The sequence below is a fragment of the Triturus cristatus genome, chromosome 11, assembly GCF_964204655.1.
Source record: "Triturus cristatus chromosome 11, aTriCri1.1, whole genome shotgun sequence".
In the NCBI taxonomy this organism is placed as follows: domain Eukaryota; kingdom Metazoa; phylum Chordata; class Amphibia; order Caudata; family Salamandridae; genus Triturus; species Triturus cristatus.
This window is the reverse complement of record NC_140594.1, coordinates 1,173,474,327-1,173,494,878: the sequence shown is the minus strand read 5'-3', so window position 1 is coordinate 1,173,494,878 and position 20,552 is coordinate 1,173,474,327. Positions and strand designations below refer to the sequence as shown.

General features: G+C 48.1%; 1 protein-coding gene across 1 annotated transcript in view; it reads right to left on the bottom strand.

Moving 5' to 3' along the window:
- Window positions 1–9,520, bottom strand: part of CLDN1 (claudin 1) — a 28,184-nt gene extending 18,664 nt beyond the window's left edge. The window contains exon 1 of the mRNA XM_085635883.1: window positions 8,858–9,520. Within this exon, the coding sequence (XP_085492009.1) occupies window positions 8,858–9,080 (223 nt within the window). The 5' untranslated portion in view covers window positions 9,081–9,520. The remainder of the gene's footprint in view (window positions 1–8,857) is intronic.
- Between the last annotated feature and the right edge of the window lie 11,032 nt (window positions 9,521–20,552).

Sequence of the window (20,552 nt, the reverse complement as noted above, 5' to 3'; positions counted from 1 at the left end):
TGCTCTTTTAACAAGGAGCAGCGCGGCAGCAGATTGCAGCTGCCTATCACCCTTAAAAAGAAAATGCAAACACTATGGAGGGAGGGGTGTGGGAGCAACAGGGAAAGGTCGGAGGGAGGGGTGTGGGAGCAACAGTGAAACAGGCGGAGGGAGGGGTGAGGAGCAACAGTGAAACGGTGGAGGGAGGGGTGTGGGAGCAACAGTGAAATGGGTGGAGGGAGGGGTGTGGGAGCAACAGTGAAACGGGCAGAGGGAGGGGTGGGGGAGCAACAGTGAAACGGGTGGAGGGAGGGGTGTGGGAGCAACAGGGAAATGGGTGGAGGGAGGGGTGTGGGAGCAACAGTGAAACGGGTGGAGGGAGGGGTGAGGAGCAACAGTGAAACGGGCGGAGGGAGGGGTGTGGGAGCAACAGTGAAACAGGTGGAGGGAGGGGTGTGGGAGCAACAGTGAAACGGGCGGAGGGAGGGGTGTGGGAGCAACAGTGAAACGGGTGGAGGGAGGGGTGTGGGAGCAACAGTGAAACGGGTGGAGGGAGGGGTGTGGGAACAGCAGTGAAACGGGTGGAGGGAGGGGTGTGGGAGCAACAGTGAAACGGGTGGAGGGAGGGGTGTGGGAGCAACAGTGAAACGGGCAGAGGGAGGTTTAAAAAGTGAACGCTTTTGAGCAGTGGCCGTCGCGGGGTCAGGAGTGAGGAACAGATGCAGTCACACCGGGGACCAACGAGACGCTTGGGAGTGTGAGGAGTGTTTGAAAATTTAAAATCGGACAGGGAGCAGGGGGGGGCAACAGACAGGCTCGGGGTGTGGAAACAATACATAACGTGTATGTGTAAAGCACACGTTCACCACCAACACAACAGTCTCATTTGTAGAGCGCACAGATACCTACAAGGAGGCATTCCGGCGCTAGCGGCACAGATCGCCCAAAGAAGGGAGCAGAAAGGGGGTAACTGCTGCCTTAACACGCATAAAAAAAGAAACATTTTTAAGGACTTTCTGAAAGCAGCTCCAGATGTGATATCTCTCAGGTTAAGAGGAAGGAGCATTCCACAGCGTCCTTGTCAGAAAGGTGAGAGATCGGCCTCCACTTCTGGCCCCATGAATGCGGGAGGTGTGCAAAAGTTTGCGATTATTAGTTCTCACAACTCTCTCCTGTGAGTAGAGTTTGAAATGGCTTCTGAGGAAAAGAGGACCCTTATGGGTGTGGTCCCCAAAGGCTAAGATCAGAGTTTTGCACTGGAATCTCTTAGTGACCGGAAGCCAATGAATGGCACGTAAGTGACCTGATGCTGACGTTCGCTGTGGGATCTAAAAGATCAGCCAGGCAACGACGTTGTGAATGGTCTGGAGGCGCTGAATCAAAAAGGGGGGAAGGCCCAGCTACCGACTGTTGGAGTAGTCCAGCCTAGTTGTTATTATGGCATGGCCGATCGTTTTGCGATGCTCTATTGGGATATGGTACAGCATCCTTATTGAAGACCTCAGGGTGATACCCCCTTGTGGTACGGTACCAGGCTCCGAGAGGTTGCTTCCTTGTCAGGGTCCGGGCCCTGGGACCTCATCGGGATCTCCCTGCTGGGCGATGTCTGGAGTGGTACCCATCGACGCTCCTTTCAGGAATTGCAGGCCAGACACTCCCTCCTCTCCTCTCAATTTTTCCGATATTTGCAGCGGTGCCTTGCCCTCCGCTCCTATGTCCCAGATGGCACTTCCTTGCCCGAGTATAGTCCACCTGAAGCTCAGGTCTTGACCGGTGATTTGGTAAGAGGGGGGATCTCCCGAATTTATCGCTCACTCACCAACAATACCCCCAACTCCCTCTCTCAACTCCGGGACAAATGGGAGCGCTGTCTTGGGACTCTAGAGGACGCTGACTGGAGGGACGCCCTGATGGCCCCTAGAACAATTGCGGTCCCAGCGAGGCTTCGGCTGGTCCAAATATACTTCCTACACGCTGCCTATCTTACACCGCGGCGTCTCCACCGCATGGGGCTTCGTCCTGATGCCCTCTGTCCCCGCTGCCCCCACGCACATGCAGACTTCTATCACATGGCATGGGTTTGCCCTGCGATACAGAGGTACTGGGAGTCCTTAACAGGAGCACTCAAGGAGGTCTTGGGCTGGGAGGTTCCGCTTGATCCTACACGTGTTCTCCTGGGCATTACAGAGGGGCTAGATGGCAACAGGGCGGAGAAACTCTTCCTTAATACAGCACTGGTGGTAGCCAAGAGGGACATTGCTGCTCACTGGTTGAATACCACCACGCCCACATTGGCGCCCTGGTGCAGGGGGGTGGACTGGTGTGCTGCGCAGGAGCGGCCTCTTTATGTGGCCAGGGGATGTCCTAAGAAATTTCGCCAAATGTGGGGCAAATGGGTTGGAGTGCTAGACGACTAATGTGGATTGATTTGATCTCCAAATTGAAAGTGGATATGCCGATACTGGACTTTGGTGTGTCTATCCTTTAATGCCAATGTGAAGTGTTTTTGCCTTGGTCTTACCTTTTAAGATGTAGTCCTGAATGCTGCTGTTTTTCTTGTTACAGTCAAAACTCAATTAAATTGATTATCAAAAAAAAAAGACCTCAGGGTGAAAAACCAGGAAGAGGATAACCTTGGGCTCAAAGGTCACGCCTGAGTCAAATTTCACCCCCGGGTTTCTAATCATAGGAGCAGGGCTAGGGAGTCCCCGAGCTCCGATGGCCACCAAAGACTGGGTGAGGGGGAAGACTTAGTACCGAAAAAGAGAACCTCGGTCTTGTCTGAGTTACGTCTCAACTAATTCCAAAAAGAAAAGCCCAGTTCAGTTGAATTCAAGTAACTCTCCACTGAAGAAAAACAAAGGTTTTTAGGAGAATAGATCCATTACACATCTCTTACCCGAAAACAACCCCTATTTTTTAACAATACCGACTATAGGTTAAAATAAATTACGGGACTCCTACCAGCCAGGCATTTTTATACTATACACCAACAATCCCCACTCCCCTCCTTGTTAGACTAACTTCGTTATGATTGTATATAACAACAGAAAGTGCTCCCTCGTAGGTCGTAGCACGCCCCGATCCCAAGCGGAACGGGATGGACCCGATGATGAAGTATGCCACCAAGGGGAATCCTTGGTGGGTGAGGGTTTTACAAGAAAAACCTTCGTTTTTCTTCAGTGCGGAGGTACTCGAACTTAACTGAACTGGGTTTTTCTTTTTGGAATTAGTTACGCGTAGAGGAAGCCAAACCCAGTGTGTCCTCTTACTCCCCCCATTTTTCTTGAGTTACGGCTCATCCAGTCTACAACTGATTTCTGGCAGAGATGAAGGAGTCAAGGGGCGGGCATGTTTTCCTCAAAAGCCAGGAGTTGAGTATCGTCTGCGTAGGATATAACTCTGACACCCCATGATGCAACAAACTTACCCAGAGGCTCTTGATAAACACTACAACATGCTGGGCTGAGAGCCGAACCCCGTGGAACTCCGCCAACCAGGGGTTTAGCCTCAGAAGTAAAAGGGGGGGGGGAAGGAAAACAGCCTTGTATCGCCTGCTAATGAAGGATTAAAACCAGCATTGGGCTCGACCTCTGACACCGATCACGTCCAGTCTCTCCAGCAAAGAAGCAAGGGAGGCCGTGACGAATGCCGTGGAGAGAGCCAAAGGCATCACCATGAGGGGAGTATTTAAATCAAGGTTAGCTTTAATGTATTCCGAGACTTCAAGGAGGGTAGTCTCTGTGCCATATCCAGCACGGAACCCTGATTGGGAGTTGTGGAGCAAGTGGTTTGAGTCAAGAAATTTAGCTATATACTACTCCAGACGTTTAGCAGCTGTGGGCAGGAGAGAGATAGGTGGAACTTTGTCAAAGACCCTGGGGTCAGCAGAAGGCTTCTTCAGCAAGGGAGGCAGAAGAGCTTGTTTCAAGATGGCGGGAACCAGCGCCTGGTCAAGGGATTCATGATGCAGCCTGTCCAGCCAGGGGTTCACCACTGGTGAGGCAACATTGAGAATGGCAGGAGGGCAGGGGTCGAGAGGGGGCCTGACTTACACTTTGCAACCTCACTTGCTGATTCCTCAAGTGAAATAGGGTTAAAACTGGATAATAGTGGCCCTGAAAAAGTGTCAGACGGTAATGCTAGAATAGTGCTATTCTGAACCGGAAACTGTTCATAAATGGCTTGAATTCTCCTATGAGAGAAGCCAGAGAGGGCCTCACAGACATCCAAGGGGGTGAGAGTGTTTTTAGTAGCCGCGGGGGACAGAAAATACTTCACTACTTTGAACAGTTCCCGCGGAAGGTCCGATGCTTCTGAAATGGCCAGGGCAAGCGTTGGTTTTTGAGCCCACCGGATGGACACATGATGTTCTTTTAAGAGCTGCCTGATAAACCACTTTTGCACCCATGTCATCATTCAATCTCCATTGCCTTTCCAGTTTATTACATAGGGGTTTCTCCTCCTTAAAGGAATCAGAGAGCGGTGGTGCAGAGGGCGTAAGCTTCTTTGAGGGGTTCGCTTTGCAAGGCGCAATGGTATCAAACGCATTCGAAATCCAACCATTGAAGCAGGACATGTCACGTTCTAAACAGGAAAAGGACTGGACAGACTCCAGAAAGGGAGACTGAGTGATTTTATACCACGGTCTGGACAACGTCTTCATGGATCTTTGAGATTCTGGAGAAGAGGAAGTAACAACATTAAAAGGGATGAAACTATGGTCCGACCAACGAAGATTCCCCGCTAGTTTCATCTCGACAGTCATCGAGTTAACCAGAATCAGTTCCAGTGTATGACCAGCACTGCGGGTGGGAATGTTGACACCCAAGGGTATCTTGGCACTGAATGACACATGTTTATTGTTGCCCAACTCAATGGTACTCATTTGATCGACCTCAGAAAGATGAAAGGCTGAGAGGACCAATCAGGATTTGAACCTGTGACCATGAGGTCGAACACAGACCCCTACAGTAGATACATTAGTCCACAAAGCCACCAGAGCAGGCTTTACAGAAAGCGTAGGGGAACTGGGATCTGAGGGGGAGAGAGCGCAAGAGAACACATGCACTCACATGGAGCTCTGAAATGTGAAGTAAAAAATAGCTCCCAGATTGTAAGTAATAGAAGGATACAAGTCTTCCAGTCAAAAGGGTGGTAAAGAGAATATGCTCCAGGGAAGGGCCAAACAGGAAGTGGCAGGAAATTCATCGAATAAGAAGTAAGCAAATGAGAGAGGCAAGAAAGTCAATCGATGATAAGCAATGGGCTGGTCCAAAGATTTCTGTACGTTTTTTGGTATAGTCCCAAAGATGTCGTTCAACAACAAATCTATAAGCTGTTTGTAGGTGAGAACTAAAAGCTTTATAACATCAAAAGCAGGGACGGCCCCTCCGCTAAGGCAGAGCAGCGTCGCCCCGCTGCTCGCAGAGCAGAAAAAAGACAACTATAATAACCTTATTATCATCATTTTATTTTTCAATGCTAAGGGGCTGGGTTCGGGCGGGGCTGGGGTCACAGGCGGGGGAGCGGTTTGCACATTCCAAGTGTCCATGACTGCTCGGCCAGCCGTCTGGGGCTGACCAGACAGTCATGCTCACTTTGTATCTTCGAACCCAGGCAATAATGCACAGCCTGGTGAGGAGCATGCCCAGGCTCCCGGTTCACAGCTGAGCGCCGATTCACGGCGCTCAGACCAATCACAACGTGCATTGCAGCGTTGTGATTGGCTATGGAGAGGCTGGGTGTTTCCTGGTTCGGACCTCAGACCAATCACAACGTGCATTGCAGCGTTGTGATTGGCTATGGAGAGTCTGGGTGTTTTCTGGTTCGGACCTCGTCAAGAAGAGCGGCAAAGCGACGGAGAGACGGCGGCCTTTTAAAAGTAAGTGTTTTTTTTTTACATTTTTGTTTTGTACAATTTTTTATAGCATGGACATGGTATAGTAGCAGGATACATGGGTTACAGCAAGTTCCAGTTACAGTAATTAAACTCTGACATTTACCTCGGAAGGCTTTAGGTGTGTACTAGTCAATCCCTAAACATACATGTATTCGCAACTCCGAAGCAGAAGAGGAGTTGACAAACGTTATCTGCTGCAAACCCCATGACATTTATTTAAAACTGCAAAATCAGTTTGCAAAAATGGAAGTTTAGCACAAAAGAACATATTCCCTAAATCTCATGTTTAACTAGCTAAAACTTTTGGAAAAATAATTTGGGAGAAATTTATCTTGCAAGGGAATTTTTTTTAGAAGTCTTCAAAACGTTGCAACCTTCACAAAGTACGAAATAAGTCAACATCACAAAATTAAAAAAGTAATCTTACATTTCACCCTATTCTAGCAGGGCATGATGACACATCATAACACAGCTCAGTGGCAAAACACTACACGACATAATACAGCACGTGACATGACACAACATGGTGTAAAGGTGCATGACCTGACATAACACAATAGGACACACCATTCCACAACACGACATAATGAAACATTACGGAAAATAACACAAGCTAACATGACAAGACACAGCATAACACGACATTCCAAAATACAACACGATGCAAAGCCCCATAGAAGACAAAACACTGTATAACACAACATGACACAACACAAAGTTACAGGAAACAAGAGGATGCATAACCTTCATAACATGACAAACAAATCCTCTTGCATTTGTAATTTTCTACATATGCCCTCTAAACATTCTCTCCAGCACATACTGGGGGGGGGGGGGGTGTAACACTGTCATTTGTATCGCGACAGTCACTAATGGGAGCATCACCCAATTAACCCGCCCCCCCCCCCTCCCCGGCAGGTACTTCCTGCCGAACACAAGTCTCGTGAGTCCTAAACCGACCCCTTCTTGTGGGTACCTACTGCCCAGCACCACGTCGCAATAAGTATCATGAGTTCTACCCAGAACCCCCACCTTCAGGAACTTACTGCCCAATCTAGAATCATGAGTCCTACCCAGACCCTCCCCTTCAGGAACTTACTGCCCAATCTAGAATCATGAGTCCTACCCAGACCCCCCCTTCAGGAACTTACTGCCCAATCTAGAATCATGAGTCCTACCCAGACCCTCCCCTTCAGGAACTTACTGCCCAATCTAGAATCATGAGTCCTACCCAGACCCTCCCCTTCAGGAACTTACTGCCCAATCTAGTATCATGAGTTCTACCCAGACCCCCCCTTCAGAAACTTACTGCCCAATCTAGAATCATGAGTCCTACCCAGACCCTCCCCTTCAGGAACTTACTGCCCAATCTAGAATCATGAGTCCTACCCAGACCCTCCCCTTCAGGAACTTACTGCCCAATCTAGAATCATGAGTCCTACCCAGACCCTCCCCTTCAGGAACTTACTGCCCAATCTAGAATCATGAGTTCTACCCAGACCCTCCCCTTCAGGAACTTACTGCCCAATCTAGTATCATGAGTTCCACCCAGACCCTCCCCTTCAGGAACTTACTGCCCAATCTAGAATCATGAGTTCTACCCAGACCCTCCCCTTCAGGAACTTACTGCCCAACACTAGCATCATGAGTTCCACCCAGACCCTCCCCTTCAGGAACTTACTGCCCAATCTAGTATCATGAGTTCCACCCAGACCCTCCCCTTCAGGAACTTACTGCCCAATCTAGAATCATGAGTCCTACCCAGACCCTCCCCTTCAGGAACTTACTGCCCAATCTAGAATCATGAGTCCTACCCAGACCCTCCCCTTCAGGAACTTACTGCCCAATCTAGTATCATGAGTTCTACCCAGACCCCCCCTTCAGAAACTTACTGCCCAATCTAGAATCATGAGTCCTACCCAGACCCTCCCCTTCAGGAACTTACTGCCCAATCTAGAATCATGAGTCCTACCCAGACCCTCCCCTTCAGGAACTTACTGCCCAATCTAGAATCATGAGTCCTACCCAGACCCCCCCTTCAGGAACTTACTGCCCAATCTAGAATCATGAGTTCTACCCAGACCCTCCCCTTCAGGAACTTACTGCCCAATCTAGAATCATGAGTCCTACCCAGACCCTCCCCTTCAGGAACTTACTGCCCAATCTAGAATCATGCTAGAATCATGAGTCCTACCCAGACCCTCCCCTTCAGGAACTTACTGCCCAATCTAGAATCATGAGTCCTACCCAGACCCTCCCCTTCAGGAACTTACTGCCCAATCTAGAATCATGAGTTCTACCCAGACCCTCCCCTTCAGGAACTAACTGCCCAATCTAGAATCATGAGTTCTACCCAGACCCTCCCCTTCAGGAACTTACTGCCCACCACTAGTATCATGAGTTCTGCCCAGACGCTCTCCTTCAGGAACTTACTGCCCAACACTAGCATCATGAGTTCTACCCAGACCCCCCCTTCAGGAACTTACTGCCCAACACTAGTATCACGAGTTCTACCCAGACCCCCCACTTACAGGTACTTACTGCCCACCACTGGTATCATGAGTTCTGCCCAGACCCTCCACCTTCAAGTACTTACCGCCCAACGCCAGTATCATGAGTGGTGCCCAGACCCTCCACGTTATGGTACTTACTGCCCAAACTTAGCATCACGAGTTCTACTTAGACCCTCCACCTTCAGGTACTTACTGCCCAACACAAGTATCACGAGTTCTACGCAGACCCTCCTCTTCAGGAACTTACTGACCAACACTAGTATAATGAGTTCTACCCAGACCCCCCACTTTCAGGTACTTACTGCCCAACACTAGTACCAGAGTTCAACCCAGACCCTCCCCTTCAGGAACTTACTGTCCAACACTAGTATCATGAGTTCCACCCAGACCCCCTACTTTCCGTTTCTTACTGCCCAACACTAGTATGGTGATTTTTACCCCCTTAACGCCCCCCCATGCTTACCGCTCAGCACCAGCAGGGAGTCGAAGCTCTTGCACTGCATCTGCCCCGTGCTCTGCATGACGCACGACATCCAGAGCCCCTCGTAGATGGCCTGCGCTGTCACGATAGTATCCCCCGCGTACGACGACATCTTCCACTGGGGCAGCGCCGTGCACACGATGAACCCCACCCAGCCCATGAAGGCGAGGGCGAACCCTAACATCTGCAGCCCCCCGCTGGCCATGTCTGGGGAGGGCGGAGGTCAGCACAGGTCAGGGGGGGCTCAGGTGAGGGGGGCGGTGGGTGGCTAGTGAGTGGGTGAGTCTTCAGTGAGGCTCCGGTGCACAGGTGGTCGGATGGGGGGCTCAGGTAAGGGGGCGCTGGATGGCTGGTGAGAGGGTGAGTCTTCAGTGAGGCTCCGATACACAGGGGGTCCCCCTCCTCCGAGATGGTCCAAGGTGGGGCTGGCCTGCTGTCCGCTTTGGTGAGTTGCGCCCTCTTTTCTTGCTTCCTAGGTTCAAGTCCTGTAGGGTTTTAATGGAGGTTTAATGCCCTCTCCTTGGTTGGGGGGTTTAATGTCCCCGTCTTTCCTTTGCGGGTGCAATGTCCTCTTCTTCTTTGAGCGTTAAGGCTCTCTTCCTCTTTGCGGGGTGCACTGCGCTCTCTTATCCTCGGACGTGCAATGAGGAGAGACAGCCTCTGCGCTCCTATTTAAACCTCGAGCGCGGAGCGCCCCCTGGCGGTGACAGTTCTTATCAGCCTAGAAAAGCCCACGAGAAGACAGCGATATCGATTCTAGCACGGGCCCTTCCCACCTCAGGGACTTCCCACCCCATGGACTTCTTTCAAACGAAAACAACAAAACGCGTGCCAGCGAGCCCTGTGTCTGTGCAGCGAAGGAGAAACATTTTAACTGAAGAGAAAATGCTTCCAGGCTGTGCAGACCTGAGATAATTGAGTTTGTGGGGACGCCCGATCTTTTAAAAAACACAAATAAAACATATTATACCCGGTTATTTACAGTACATCCCTCTCCGTGCACCAAACACCCTTCTTTAGAAACAGGAAAAGTCAAATTGGTTTGTTTCCCCCTCACCCCAGCCAGTTTGTCCTGGGGTGAGGGGAGGGGTGGGGGAATCTGAGAGGCGAGAGGAGAGTATGGGGATGCTGCGGTGTGAAACAAGCATTGGCATAGCCAATAGGTCTCGCTTTTGGGACCTTATAAGTATTTAGTTATGCAGCACAATATCCTTGGTGCAACAACATCAACTGTTGCGTGGTTAAACACTTATAAGGTCCCAAAAGCGAGACCTATTGGCTATGCCAATGCTTGTTATTATACCAATAGGTAATAGCCGAACAAACCTGGAGCATTAGAAGCTGGGACGGGACATTGGTTGGCAGCGGAGGGAGGTAAAATACAGCGAGTATTGTGCACACACTGGTGGGTGGGAGAGCACCTGAATGCGTGAACAGGACTTCATGTGCGAGCGTTTGTGTATGAGAGAATGAACAAGCAAGGAGTGAGACTGAGGGAGACTGAGGGAGACTAAGTGTTCGTGAAAGAGCAGCTGCAAGTGTGAGAAGGCATTAGAAGGAGTGTGAGGCAGTGTTCCGCAGTGCAAGGTAGTGTGGCTGAGACGGAGTGCGTGACAGTGAGCGTAATGGAGTGAGATCGAGTGGGTCAGTGTGTAAGAATAAGTGAGAACGAGTGAGTTTAACATCGAATGCAAGTCACTGTGCGAGAAAGTATAGGAGAGTGAGACTAGGTAAATATAAGTGAGTGCGAATAAAGGAGTGGCAATGAGAGAGTCAGATTGAGACGGTGACCATGAGAGGGAGTGGACGCGAGTGAGAAAGTATGACTGAGTCAGAGTGTCAATAAGTGAGTGCACAAAAAAAGTGAAAGTGAATCACAAATAATACATGAGTTCAAGTAAATACGAATGAGTGAGTTCACGTAAGGGAGTGAGTAAGTAGTCATCCTTGCAGGTCGGTCACTGGACCCGGAACACACTGGCACACTAGAGGTAGTAAGTACTTGGCAAAGAGGCCTCTGTGGGAAATGCTCGTGTTCACATACTGGGGCAAGTTCTTCGTATGGGGCACCCGTGGCATAATGCTGGCATGCTGGATGAAATTCGTGGCATACGGGATGAAATTCGTGGCATACGGGATAACAGCCATGAGTAACTGGTGGCCCTCCAAGACTAGGGGTATGTTATAACATAAGGGTCACCTATAGTATCGAGAAGATGCCGGGGAGTCCGGAGGCACCCCACGACTGAGCCATGGTTGTAGGGAGCACAGGTGGGGGGGGGGCGTGGACACAGTTCCTGAAGAAAGTGCCCTGGATGAACAGGACAGAGAGGAGGGAAGGGGGAGGGGGGATGATGGGGAGCCACACCAAAGGGAATAGGAGATTAGATGACGGAGCCGACAGCCGTACCGTATACCATACAAGCGCACAACTGGGGTGACATGGGACACACACGTCACCTCCCCCACAGACGGATCTAATAGGTGCCAAAACTGCACACAATGCATTGTCGACAGCCAGGGGAGAGGAGTGGGACTAAGGGCTAGGGCGGTCATCCTCAAAACTGGGGAACCGGGTTCGGGTCTCGGCAGGGACGCAACATCCTGTGATTCTGGGCAAATCACTTAATCTCCCTGTGGCTAAAAAAAAAAAAAATGAATGTTCCTTCATGTAACGCAACTGGTGCTCGTGTAAAGCGCTCTGATACCCTATACCATCCGGTCAAGTTTGCGCTATATAAAACTCAGTAACAAACAAACAAAAAAAAAAACACAAGAGCCACACTTGTGGTATTCAGGTTTTTCTTTTATACACCTCTTTTATTTACTCACTGTTTCCCTACTCCCTTGGCATTGACTAGGAGTCCTAAGGGGCTTGTGATACGAGACAAGCTCAGAGAGAGCCCAGAGTTTCGACTGTCCCAGCCCGAATGAAGTTGGGAATCTCTGATAGGCATCATATGATGCGCTGTGACTGGAGAATGATATTACACGAACGCATGACAACATACTCGACGCCTGACGTCAAATGTTTGCATGAAAGCCTTACACCCACAGCGACTCGAGATGGGGCAGACGAGCTGGCCTGAGATGGAACCTGTTTGAATGAATATATTTGAAAAAAAAGACATCATCCATGGCCACGGATGCCACTGACGGCAACATCCTGGCGCCGGCATACTGCAAGTCATTTCTGGTCTAAGGGGCACGTGTGACAAAATATGGCCCTGACACAATGCATGCAGTTTTAAAAAACAAATAGCAACAAAAAAAAACCAAGGACAGGCACCCACTTCCCTTTTTGACAAAAATGGAGTTAACTTCAGGACAGCGTGAGGTTTCACCGTCAAGCCAGGGATTGTTTTACATCTTTGAGAGATATTTGTCTTACTTAACATGCTGATTGATTATGGCATTGCTCTGAGCCTGTGCCCCGAAGATAACAAGACAAATTGGTCCGGACGCGAGCGAGCGCCCGCCGCGCGAAAGTGAAAGCAAGCGCGCGCTTGGCGGGGGCGAGGGAGCGCTTTCCAGGCTGGGGAGCGGACCCTTTGAAGTATGATGCCGAGGGCGCCAGTGGTCTGAAGCGCTTCCCAAAACGGATTGCATGGCGGCACGATGCACGTGATTGTGCGCGCGCTCGCCATGCAATCCACTTTTGGGAGCACTTTGAAATGCCCCTCTTTACTAGAGTCTCGCATAGCGATTGCGTAAACGCAATAGCTAGGCGAGACCTAAAAAACAATTGTAGAAAATGGTGAAAGAGCTAGGATTTGCAAAACAAAGACCGACCCAAGGGAACTTTTTCACAATAATGTAGTCCACTTTTCTGCTTCTGTCTTAAACCATCGAATGATTTCTGAGGATGCCCGCGGCCCACGCAGTTAGCCCACTCAAGAGTGTGGCCACCCTAGGGCCAGATTCGGCACAGCATCATTTCTAGTGGTGGGAACCCGTAAGTCCGGCACGGGGCACGCGTCACTTCCGGCGCATCGCAGGGTTGGGGTGAGGTACTTATACCTGCCCCCGCCCATCTGGCTTCCCTTTTGTGCCTTCAGGTCATGCAGTCTCCCTCCCTACCACATACCCAGTGTGTTGGCTGAGGTGCGAAGCTATGGGAGGAACATGCTAACTTGTTCATTTGTGTTGCAGGTGGAGTTACAGATCGATCTGGAGGCGGAATGGTACATAGGGGTACCCTCCACAGGAGCACAATAGGGGTGCAGATGCCAAACAGCCCCAGGAGTCTTTACGGCAGGACCCTGGATGGAAACAACGGTGCCCCGTTAGTCCTTCGGGCGGTTGTAAGTCTGAGCAACCAGGGGCTTGCCTGGACACACTCCGCCCCTAAAAAGACGTGAGTAAAGGGATGGCGTGGTGGTCCACGGTATTTAAGGGGGATAATCCCCACATAAATAGTAGCACCGATTGGATTGGCCACGGTGCAGTTGGCTCCTCAGGCCGGCAGGGTAGCGTAGGTCAGTCACCGCTGCCTGCCCTTGGATCGCCCGTAAGTTAACCCACCACGTCGGCATACTCCTTGTATGAAATAAACCTGCAGCAAGATATTTCTCTATAAACTTGTCTTGTGTGATTATTTATTCCTGTGCACACTATGTTCTTCATGTTGGGTGCGTTGCCTATAGTGGCACTAGGGCATCAGGCCACTTGAGGGGATATTTCTTTAATCAATTTTTGATTTGTAAGCTTTTTTTCTCTCGATTACTTTTCAGTGTTTTACATTTTACCGTAATTCAGAGTCTGAACATTCAAGAATTGTTAATCTATTTATAGGGCTGCGATGAATGATCCTTTATAACAGAAGACACTGCTCCGAACTCACCCCATACCTGTGGGAAGCACCTGATGTTTACTGTGGGCGCTGAGGGGCGGGGCTACAGGTAACCACAACCCTTAATCTTCGTTCAAACTGGTGCTCTCTGGCACGAGAAAACACAAAAACCGTGAGTGACTCATGTCTCCAGGGATATACAGAGGGTTCGTCATAATCAACAGAATGAGCTGTCTACCAGCGTCAAGGCGCTTAAAAAGAAACCTCTCCGCTTCACTACAATATTGCGCAGGCTGGGTCAGCATCCAAGGCTGTTTACAAGTGAAAGAAACAATGGTGACCAGCAGTGGGCCGGCTGAGCTACCTCAGTGGGCTCTGTGCTTGCTGCAGAGGTCTGTGCATTATCCAAGGCACAGGTCGGCCAATGATATTGGTCAATTCAATATAAATCAATCAAACATTAATAAAGCGCTGCAAATCACCCGTGAGTGTCTTGTGGCGCTGGAGATGTTGGCTGCTGCGTGGTGGTTTGTTCATTAGAATAGCCAGGTCTTGAGTTCTTTCCTGAATTGCTGGAGCGATGCGGCGTTCCTGAGGTGCAGGGGAAAGTTGTTCTATGTCTTGGTCACCAGATGCGAGAAGGAGTGTCCTCCGCTGATGGTTCTGTGGATCAAGGTCGATGGTGGAAACACAAGCTTTACTAAGATGGCAGGAAAGGTAGCGAGTCGAAAGCAGTGGAAGTTTGAGCTTCGATCACATATGGCATAGGTACAGCACAGGCAGGCTCATTGCAAGCTTCACTCACATCCAGAACTGGCAGAGGCAGGAACAGTGCAAGCTTCACTCACATCCAGAACTGGCACAGACAGACCCAGTGCAAGCTTCACTCATATCCAGAAACTGGCACAGGCAGGTACAGTGCAAGCTTCACTCACATCCAGAACTGGCACAGACAGACCCAGTGCAAGCTTAACTCATATCCAGAAACTGGCACAGACAGGCAAAGTGCAAGTTGCACTCACATACAGAACACACAGGCAGGCACAGTGCAAGCTTCACTCACATACTGAATGCACAGTCAGGCACAGAGCAAGCTTCACTCACATACTGAATGCACAGTCAGGCACAGAGCAAGCTTCACTCACATACACTTCTAGGCCAGCACAGGTCTCACTCGCATCCAGAACTGGCACAGGTAGACCCAGTGCAGGCTTCACTCATATCCAGAAACTGGCCCAGGCAGGTACCGTGCAAGTTTCACTCACATACAGAACGCACAGGCAGGCACAGTGCAAGCTTCACTCACATCCAGAACTGGCACAGACAGATCCAGTGCAAGCTTAACTCATATCCAGAAACTGGCACAGACAGGCAAAGTGCAAGTTGCACTCACATACTGAATGCACAGTAAGGTACAGAGCAAGCTTCACTCACATACACTTCTAGCACAGCACAGGTCTCACTCACATCCAGAACTGGCACAGGTAGAATCAGTGCAAGCTTCACTCATATCCAGAAACTGGCACAGGCAGGTACAGTGCAAGTTTCACTCACATACAGAACGCACAAGCAGGCACAGTGCAAGCTTCACTCATATCCAGAAACTGGCACAGACAGGCAAAGTGCAAGTTTCACTCACATACTGAATGCACAGTCAGGTACAGAGCAAGCTTCACTCACATACACTTCTAGCACAGCACAGGTCTCACTCACATCCAGAACTGGCACAGGTAGACCCAGTGCAAGCTTCACTCATATCCAGAAATTGGCACAGGAAGGCACAGTGCAAGTTTCACTCACATACAGAGCGCACAGGCAGGCACAGTGCAAGCTTCACTCACATACGCAACTAGCACAGCACAGGTCTCACTCAAATCCAGAACTGGCACAGACAGACCCAGTGCAAGCTTCACTCATATCCAGAAACTGGCACAGACAGGCACAGTGCAAGTTTCACTCACATACTAAATGCACAGTCAGGTACAAAGCAAGCTTCACTCACATACACAACTAGCACAGCACAGGTCTCACTCACATACAGAATTGGCACAGCACAGGCAGACGTAGTGCTAGCTTCACTCACATCAGAAGAACAGTAAAACAGAAGTGCAAACTATAAGGAGACAGAACAAACAAAGTAAAAAAACAAGATTCTCCCACATACATAACAAGCACAGCAGCAAAAGTTTAAACTACTCACACAGAAGCAGTACAGATCACTTAGAGAGCATAATCACTCCCATACTTCAGAAGAACAGCACAGCAGAAGTGTAAAATGCCTACTCGCACAGAACAGGCACAGTTTTGGCAGCTGCTGCAGTGCAAGCTTCCCTTGGCAGCCAGAGAACATACAGTGCATGCCGCAGCAGCAGTGCAAGAGTCCTTCACATGCAGGAGAGGGCCAGTACGACGGCAGCAGGGCGCGCGTCCCTCACACAGAGAACAGCAGAGACAGCACAGACACTGTCAGGCAAGGCAGACAGAACATGTGTAGTGCACACAGCAGCGCAAGAGTCCTTCACATGCAGGAGAGGGCCAGCACGACGGCAGCAGGGCGCGCGTCCCTCACACAGACAGAGAACAGAAGGTACAGCGCAGACACTGTCCACCAAGGCAGACACAGAACAGGTGCAGCGTAAACAGCAGTACAAACTACATCAAACTGAGTGGGTGGATACACCAATCCCTGCCGCCTGCATCCGACAGAAGCTGGCTGCTCTTTACTTACTATGTGTTATCTTACAGAAGTGGCGCGCGGGGCCTGCTCCAGTCTCAATCAGATTAAAGACGGGCCTATTTTGATTACTTTGAAAAATGAGATTTCTCTGTTTGTGGGTCACCGAGTTTGACTGCAGCCTCTCAGTTCTCGTTTTACTCCACCCTTCTCTGGATTACAACAGAATATTTTGATTACGTTACTCAGCATTGGATGAAAGGCGGTAGTAACTCTGATTACTTTACTCAGCATTGAATGAAAGGCGGTAGTAACTGATTACTTTACTCAGCATTGAATGAAAGGCGGTAGTAACTCTGATTACTTTACTCAGCATTGAATGAAAGGCGGTAGTAACTCTGATTACTTTACTCAGCATTGAATGAAAGTCGGTAGTAACTCTGATTACTTTACTCAGCATTGAATGAAAGGCGGTAGTAACTCTGATTACTTTACTCAGCATTGAATGAAAGGCGGTAGTAACTCTGATTACTTTACTCAGCATTGAATGAAAGGCGGTAGTAACTTTGATTACTTTACTCAGCATAGAATGAAAGGCGGTAGTAACTCTGATTACTTTACTCAGCATTGAATGAAAGGCGGTAGTAACTCTGATTACTTTACTCAGCATTGAATGAAAGGCGGTAGTAACTCTGATTACTTTACTCAGCATTGAAGGAAAGGCAGTAGTAACTCTGATTACTTTACTCAGCATTGAATGAAAGGCGGTAGTAACTCTGATTACTTTACTCAGAATTGAATGAAAGGCGGTAGTAACTCTGATTACTTTACTCAGCATTGAATGAAAGGCGGTAATAACTCTGATTACTTTACTCTGCATAGAATGAAAGGCGGTAGTAACTCTGATTACTTTACTCAGCATTGAATGAAAGGCGGTAGTAACTCTGATTACTTTACTCAGCATTGAATGAAAGGCGGTAGTAACTCTGATTACTTTACTCAGCATTGAAGGAAAGGCAGTAGTAACTCTGATTACTTTACTCAGCATTGAATGAAAGGCGGTAGTAACTTTGATTACTTTACTCAGAATTGAATGAAAGGCGGTAGTAACTCTGATTACTTTACTCAGCATTGAATGAAAGGCGGTAATAACTCTGATTACTTTACTCTGCATTGAATGAAAGGCGGTAGTAACTCTGATTACTTTACTCAGCATTGAATGAAAGGCGGTAGTAACTCTGATTACTTTACTCAGCATTGAACGAAAGGCGGTAGTAACTCTGATTACTTTACTCAGCATTGAACGAAAGGCGGTAGTAACTCTGATTACTTTACTCAGCATTGAACGAAAGGCGGTAGTAACTCTGATTACTTTACTCAGCATTGACTGAAAGGCGGTAGTAACTCTGATTACTTTACTCAGCATTGAATGAAAGGCGGTAGTAACTCTGATTACTTTACTCAGCATTGAATGAAAGGCGGTAGTAACTCTGATTACGTTACTCAGCATTGAATGAAAGGCGGTAGTAACTCTGATTACTTTACTCAGCATTGAATGAAAGGCGGTAGTAACTCTGATTACGTTACTCAGCATTGAATGAAAGGCGGTAGTAACTCTGATTACGTTACTCAGCATTGAATGAAAGGCGGTAGTAACTCTGATTACGTTACTCAGCATTGAATGAAAGGCGGTAGTAACTCTGATTACGTTACTCAGCATTGAATGAAAGGCGGTAGTAACTCTGATTACGTTACTCAGCATTGAATGAAAGGCAGTAGTAACTCTGATTACGTTACTCAGCATTGAAGGAAAGGCGGTAGTAACTCTGATTACTTTACTCAGCATTGAATGAGAGGCGGTAGTAACTCTGATTACTTTACTCAGCATTGAACGAAAGGCGGTAGTAATTCTGATTACTTTACTCAGCATTGAATGAGAGGAGGTAGTAACTCTGATTACGTTACTCAGCATTGAATGAAAGGCGGTAGTAACTCTGATTACGTTACTCAGCATTGAATGAAAGGCAGTAGTAACTCTGATTACGTTACTCAGCATTGAAGGAAAGGCGGTAGTAACTCTGATTACGTTACTCAGCATTGAATGAAAGGCAGTAGTAACTCTGATTACGTTACTCAGCATTGAAGGAAAGGCGGTAGTAACTCTGATTACTTTACTCAGCATTGAATGAGAGGCGGTAGTAACTCTGATTACTTTACTCAGCATTGAACGAAAGGCGGTAGTAACTCTGATTACTTTACTCAGCATTGAATGAGAGGCGGTAGTAACTCTGATTACGTTACTCAGCATTGAACGAAAGGCGGTAGTAACTCTGATTACTTTACTCAGCATTGAACGAAAGGCGGTAGTAACTCTGATTACTTTACTCAGCATTGAATGAAAGGCGGTAGTAACTCTGATTACTTTACTCAGCATTGAATGAAAGGCGGTAGTAACTCAGACTGCTTTGCCCTGCATTAGGTCGCAGAAGGAGGTTACAATGTTCACTCCCCCCGCACGACATTAACACTCTGATGAGACTGCAGTATATTTGGTTTGATTTCAGAAGGACGTTGCTCGACTGTCTTTGCCTTTGCTGGATTACTCTTTACTTTGACTGCTTTTCGCTACTTTATATTACTGGAAGATGTCACTCTGGTATATTTATCCTCCATTAAATCAAAGAAACTGATTCATCCAATCAATTAACTTTGAAATATAACACAGTCTGACGAGTCTACCTTTCATAAGATTACAGCAGTAGATTACTGTGGTTACCTTACCCTATATTCGATTTAAATACCCTGATTACATAACTCTGAGTTAAAATACTGAAGGGTGCAACTGCATTACAGAGGGAGTTATACAAAACTCATCACCCCAAAGCATTGAGAGCAGAGATAGGCAAAGCTTTAAGATCATGTCAGCGCCGTCACTCAATGTACAGAGGGTTTACAGCCCCAGACAACAGGCCCAACCTTACCTGCCCAGGCTTCGGGCACCAGCAGCAGTAATGCCACACAGAACTTTATATCACCAGCTGAGAAATGCCTCCATGCGAGTCACGAGTCACCATCCAGAGCAGCAAGTGCCCTTCAGTACAAAGGAACCAAGATTAGCAATGAACCTTGTGAACATTAAATGTATTTCAGAAATTCAAACAATTGTGTCCAAAATAGCAGCTTAATAGTTTCTGTAAATGCACACATTTCACTACAAGATACAACATTTTCGCTTTGGATGAATGTCCTGAATCCTCCAGATCAAAGGTTTTAATTTTCGCAATAATACAGATTTGCGCCCAAAATTATTAAAATATTTTATTTTTAGGATATACATACTTAGTCTCTAAATAACAGTTAGTCAAAGATGACTAAAGGAATAAAACACATTTATAAATATCGGAAAGAAAAAAACATTGACAAAGTATTGTCCTCCCAGCCCTGCCACTGAAGTGCACTTTTCATGCACCTGTGCAGATCTGATTGAGTGAAAATGCTGTCACTCACAGAGTGAGGGGGCGGACCAATGGCTGAAGTGGGCTGACCCACTGCCCACGCTATAAGCTGTGGCAAATAGGAACAAAATGTGAGTGACAGCTGACCGGACCAATGGGTGAAGAAGCCAGAGTCCAATCCGTTTGTGCTTGTGTTTATATAGGAATTTTGTTCTTCTTATTTTTTATTTAATGTCATCGGACTAGAGAGACGGCCAGAGCTGTTATGCGGCCAGGGCTAAAATATTGGAGCCGGGCTGCAGCAGCGTTTGCAGAAATCCCCAGCGCACACCAGACACAAAACTGGAAAACATACAATGTGAGCAGGAAATATATATTTTTTTACACTCTAAATTATGGAATGAGTGACCTCCGACTATTCTGCTGCCTCCGTGTCTTTTTGTGTTTAAAAATGACTTCAGAATGTCTCTGTAATTTATCACGTTCCCATTACAGTGCTCTTTCACTCGACGCTTTTTCAGGCACGACTTTCACATTTTTGTTTAAGCAGTCTTCGAGAGTGCATGTGTTTTCCCGCTGTCTCCCTCGTGTGCATCTCTTCCTCTCCTCTGCAGCTCTCCATGTTCATCTCATTCTTCTTGCCCATGAACTTTCTCAAAGTCAGCGCCACCTAGTTGTGTTTCGCCTGTTTAATCCCCTACCAGCGTCATGGTCTTTCCTCCCCTATCAGCGCCTTCTGTGTTACTTCCCTCGCCC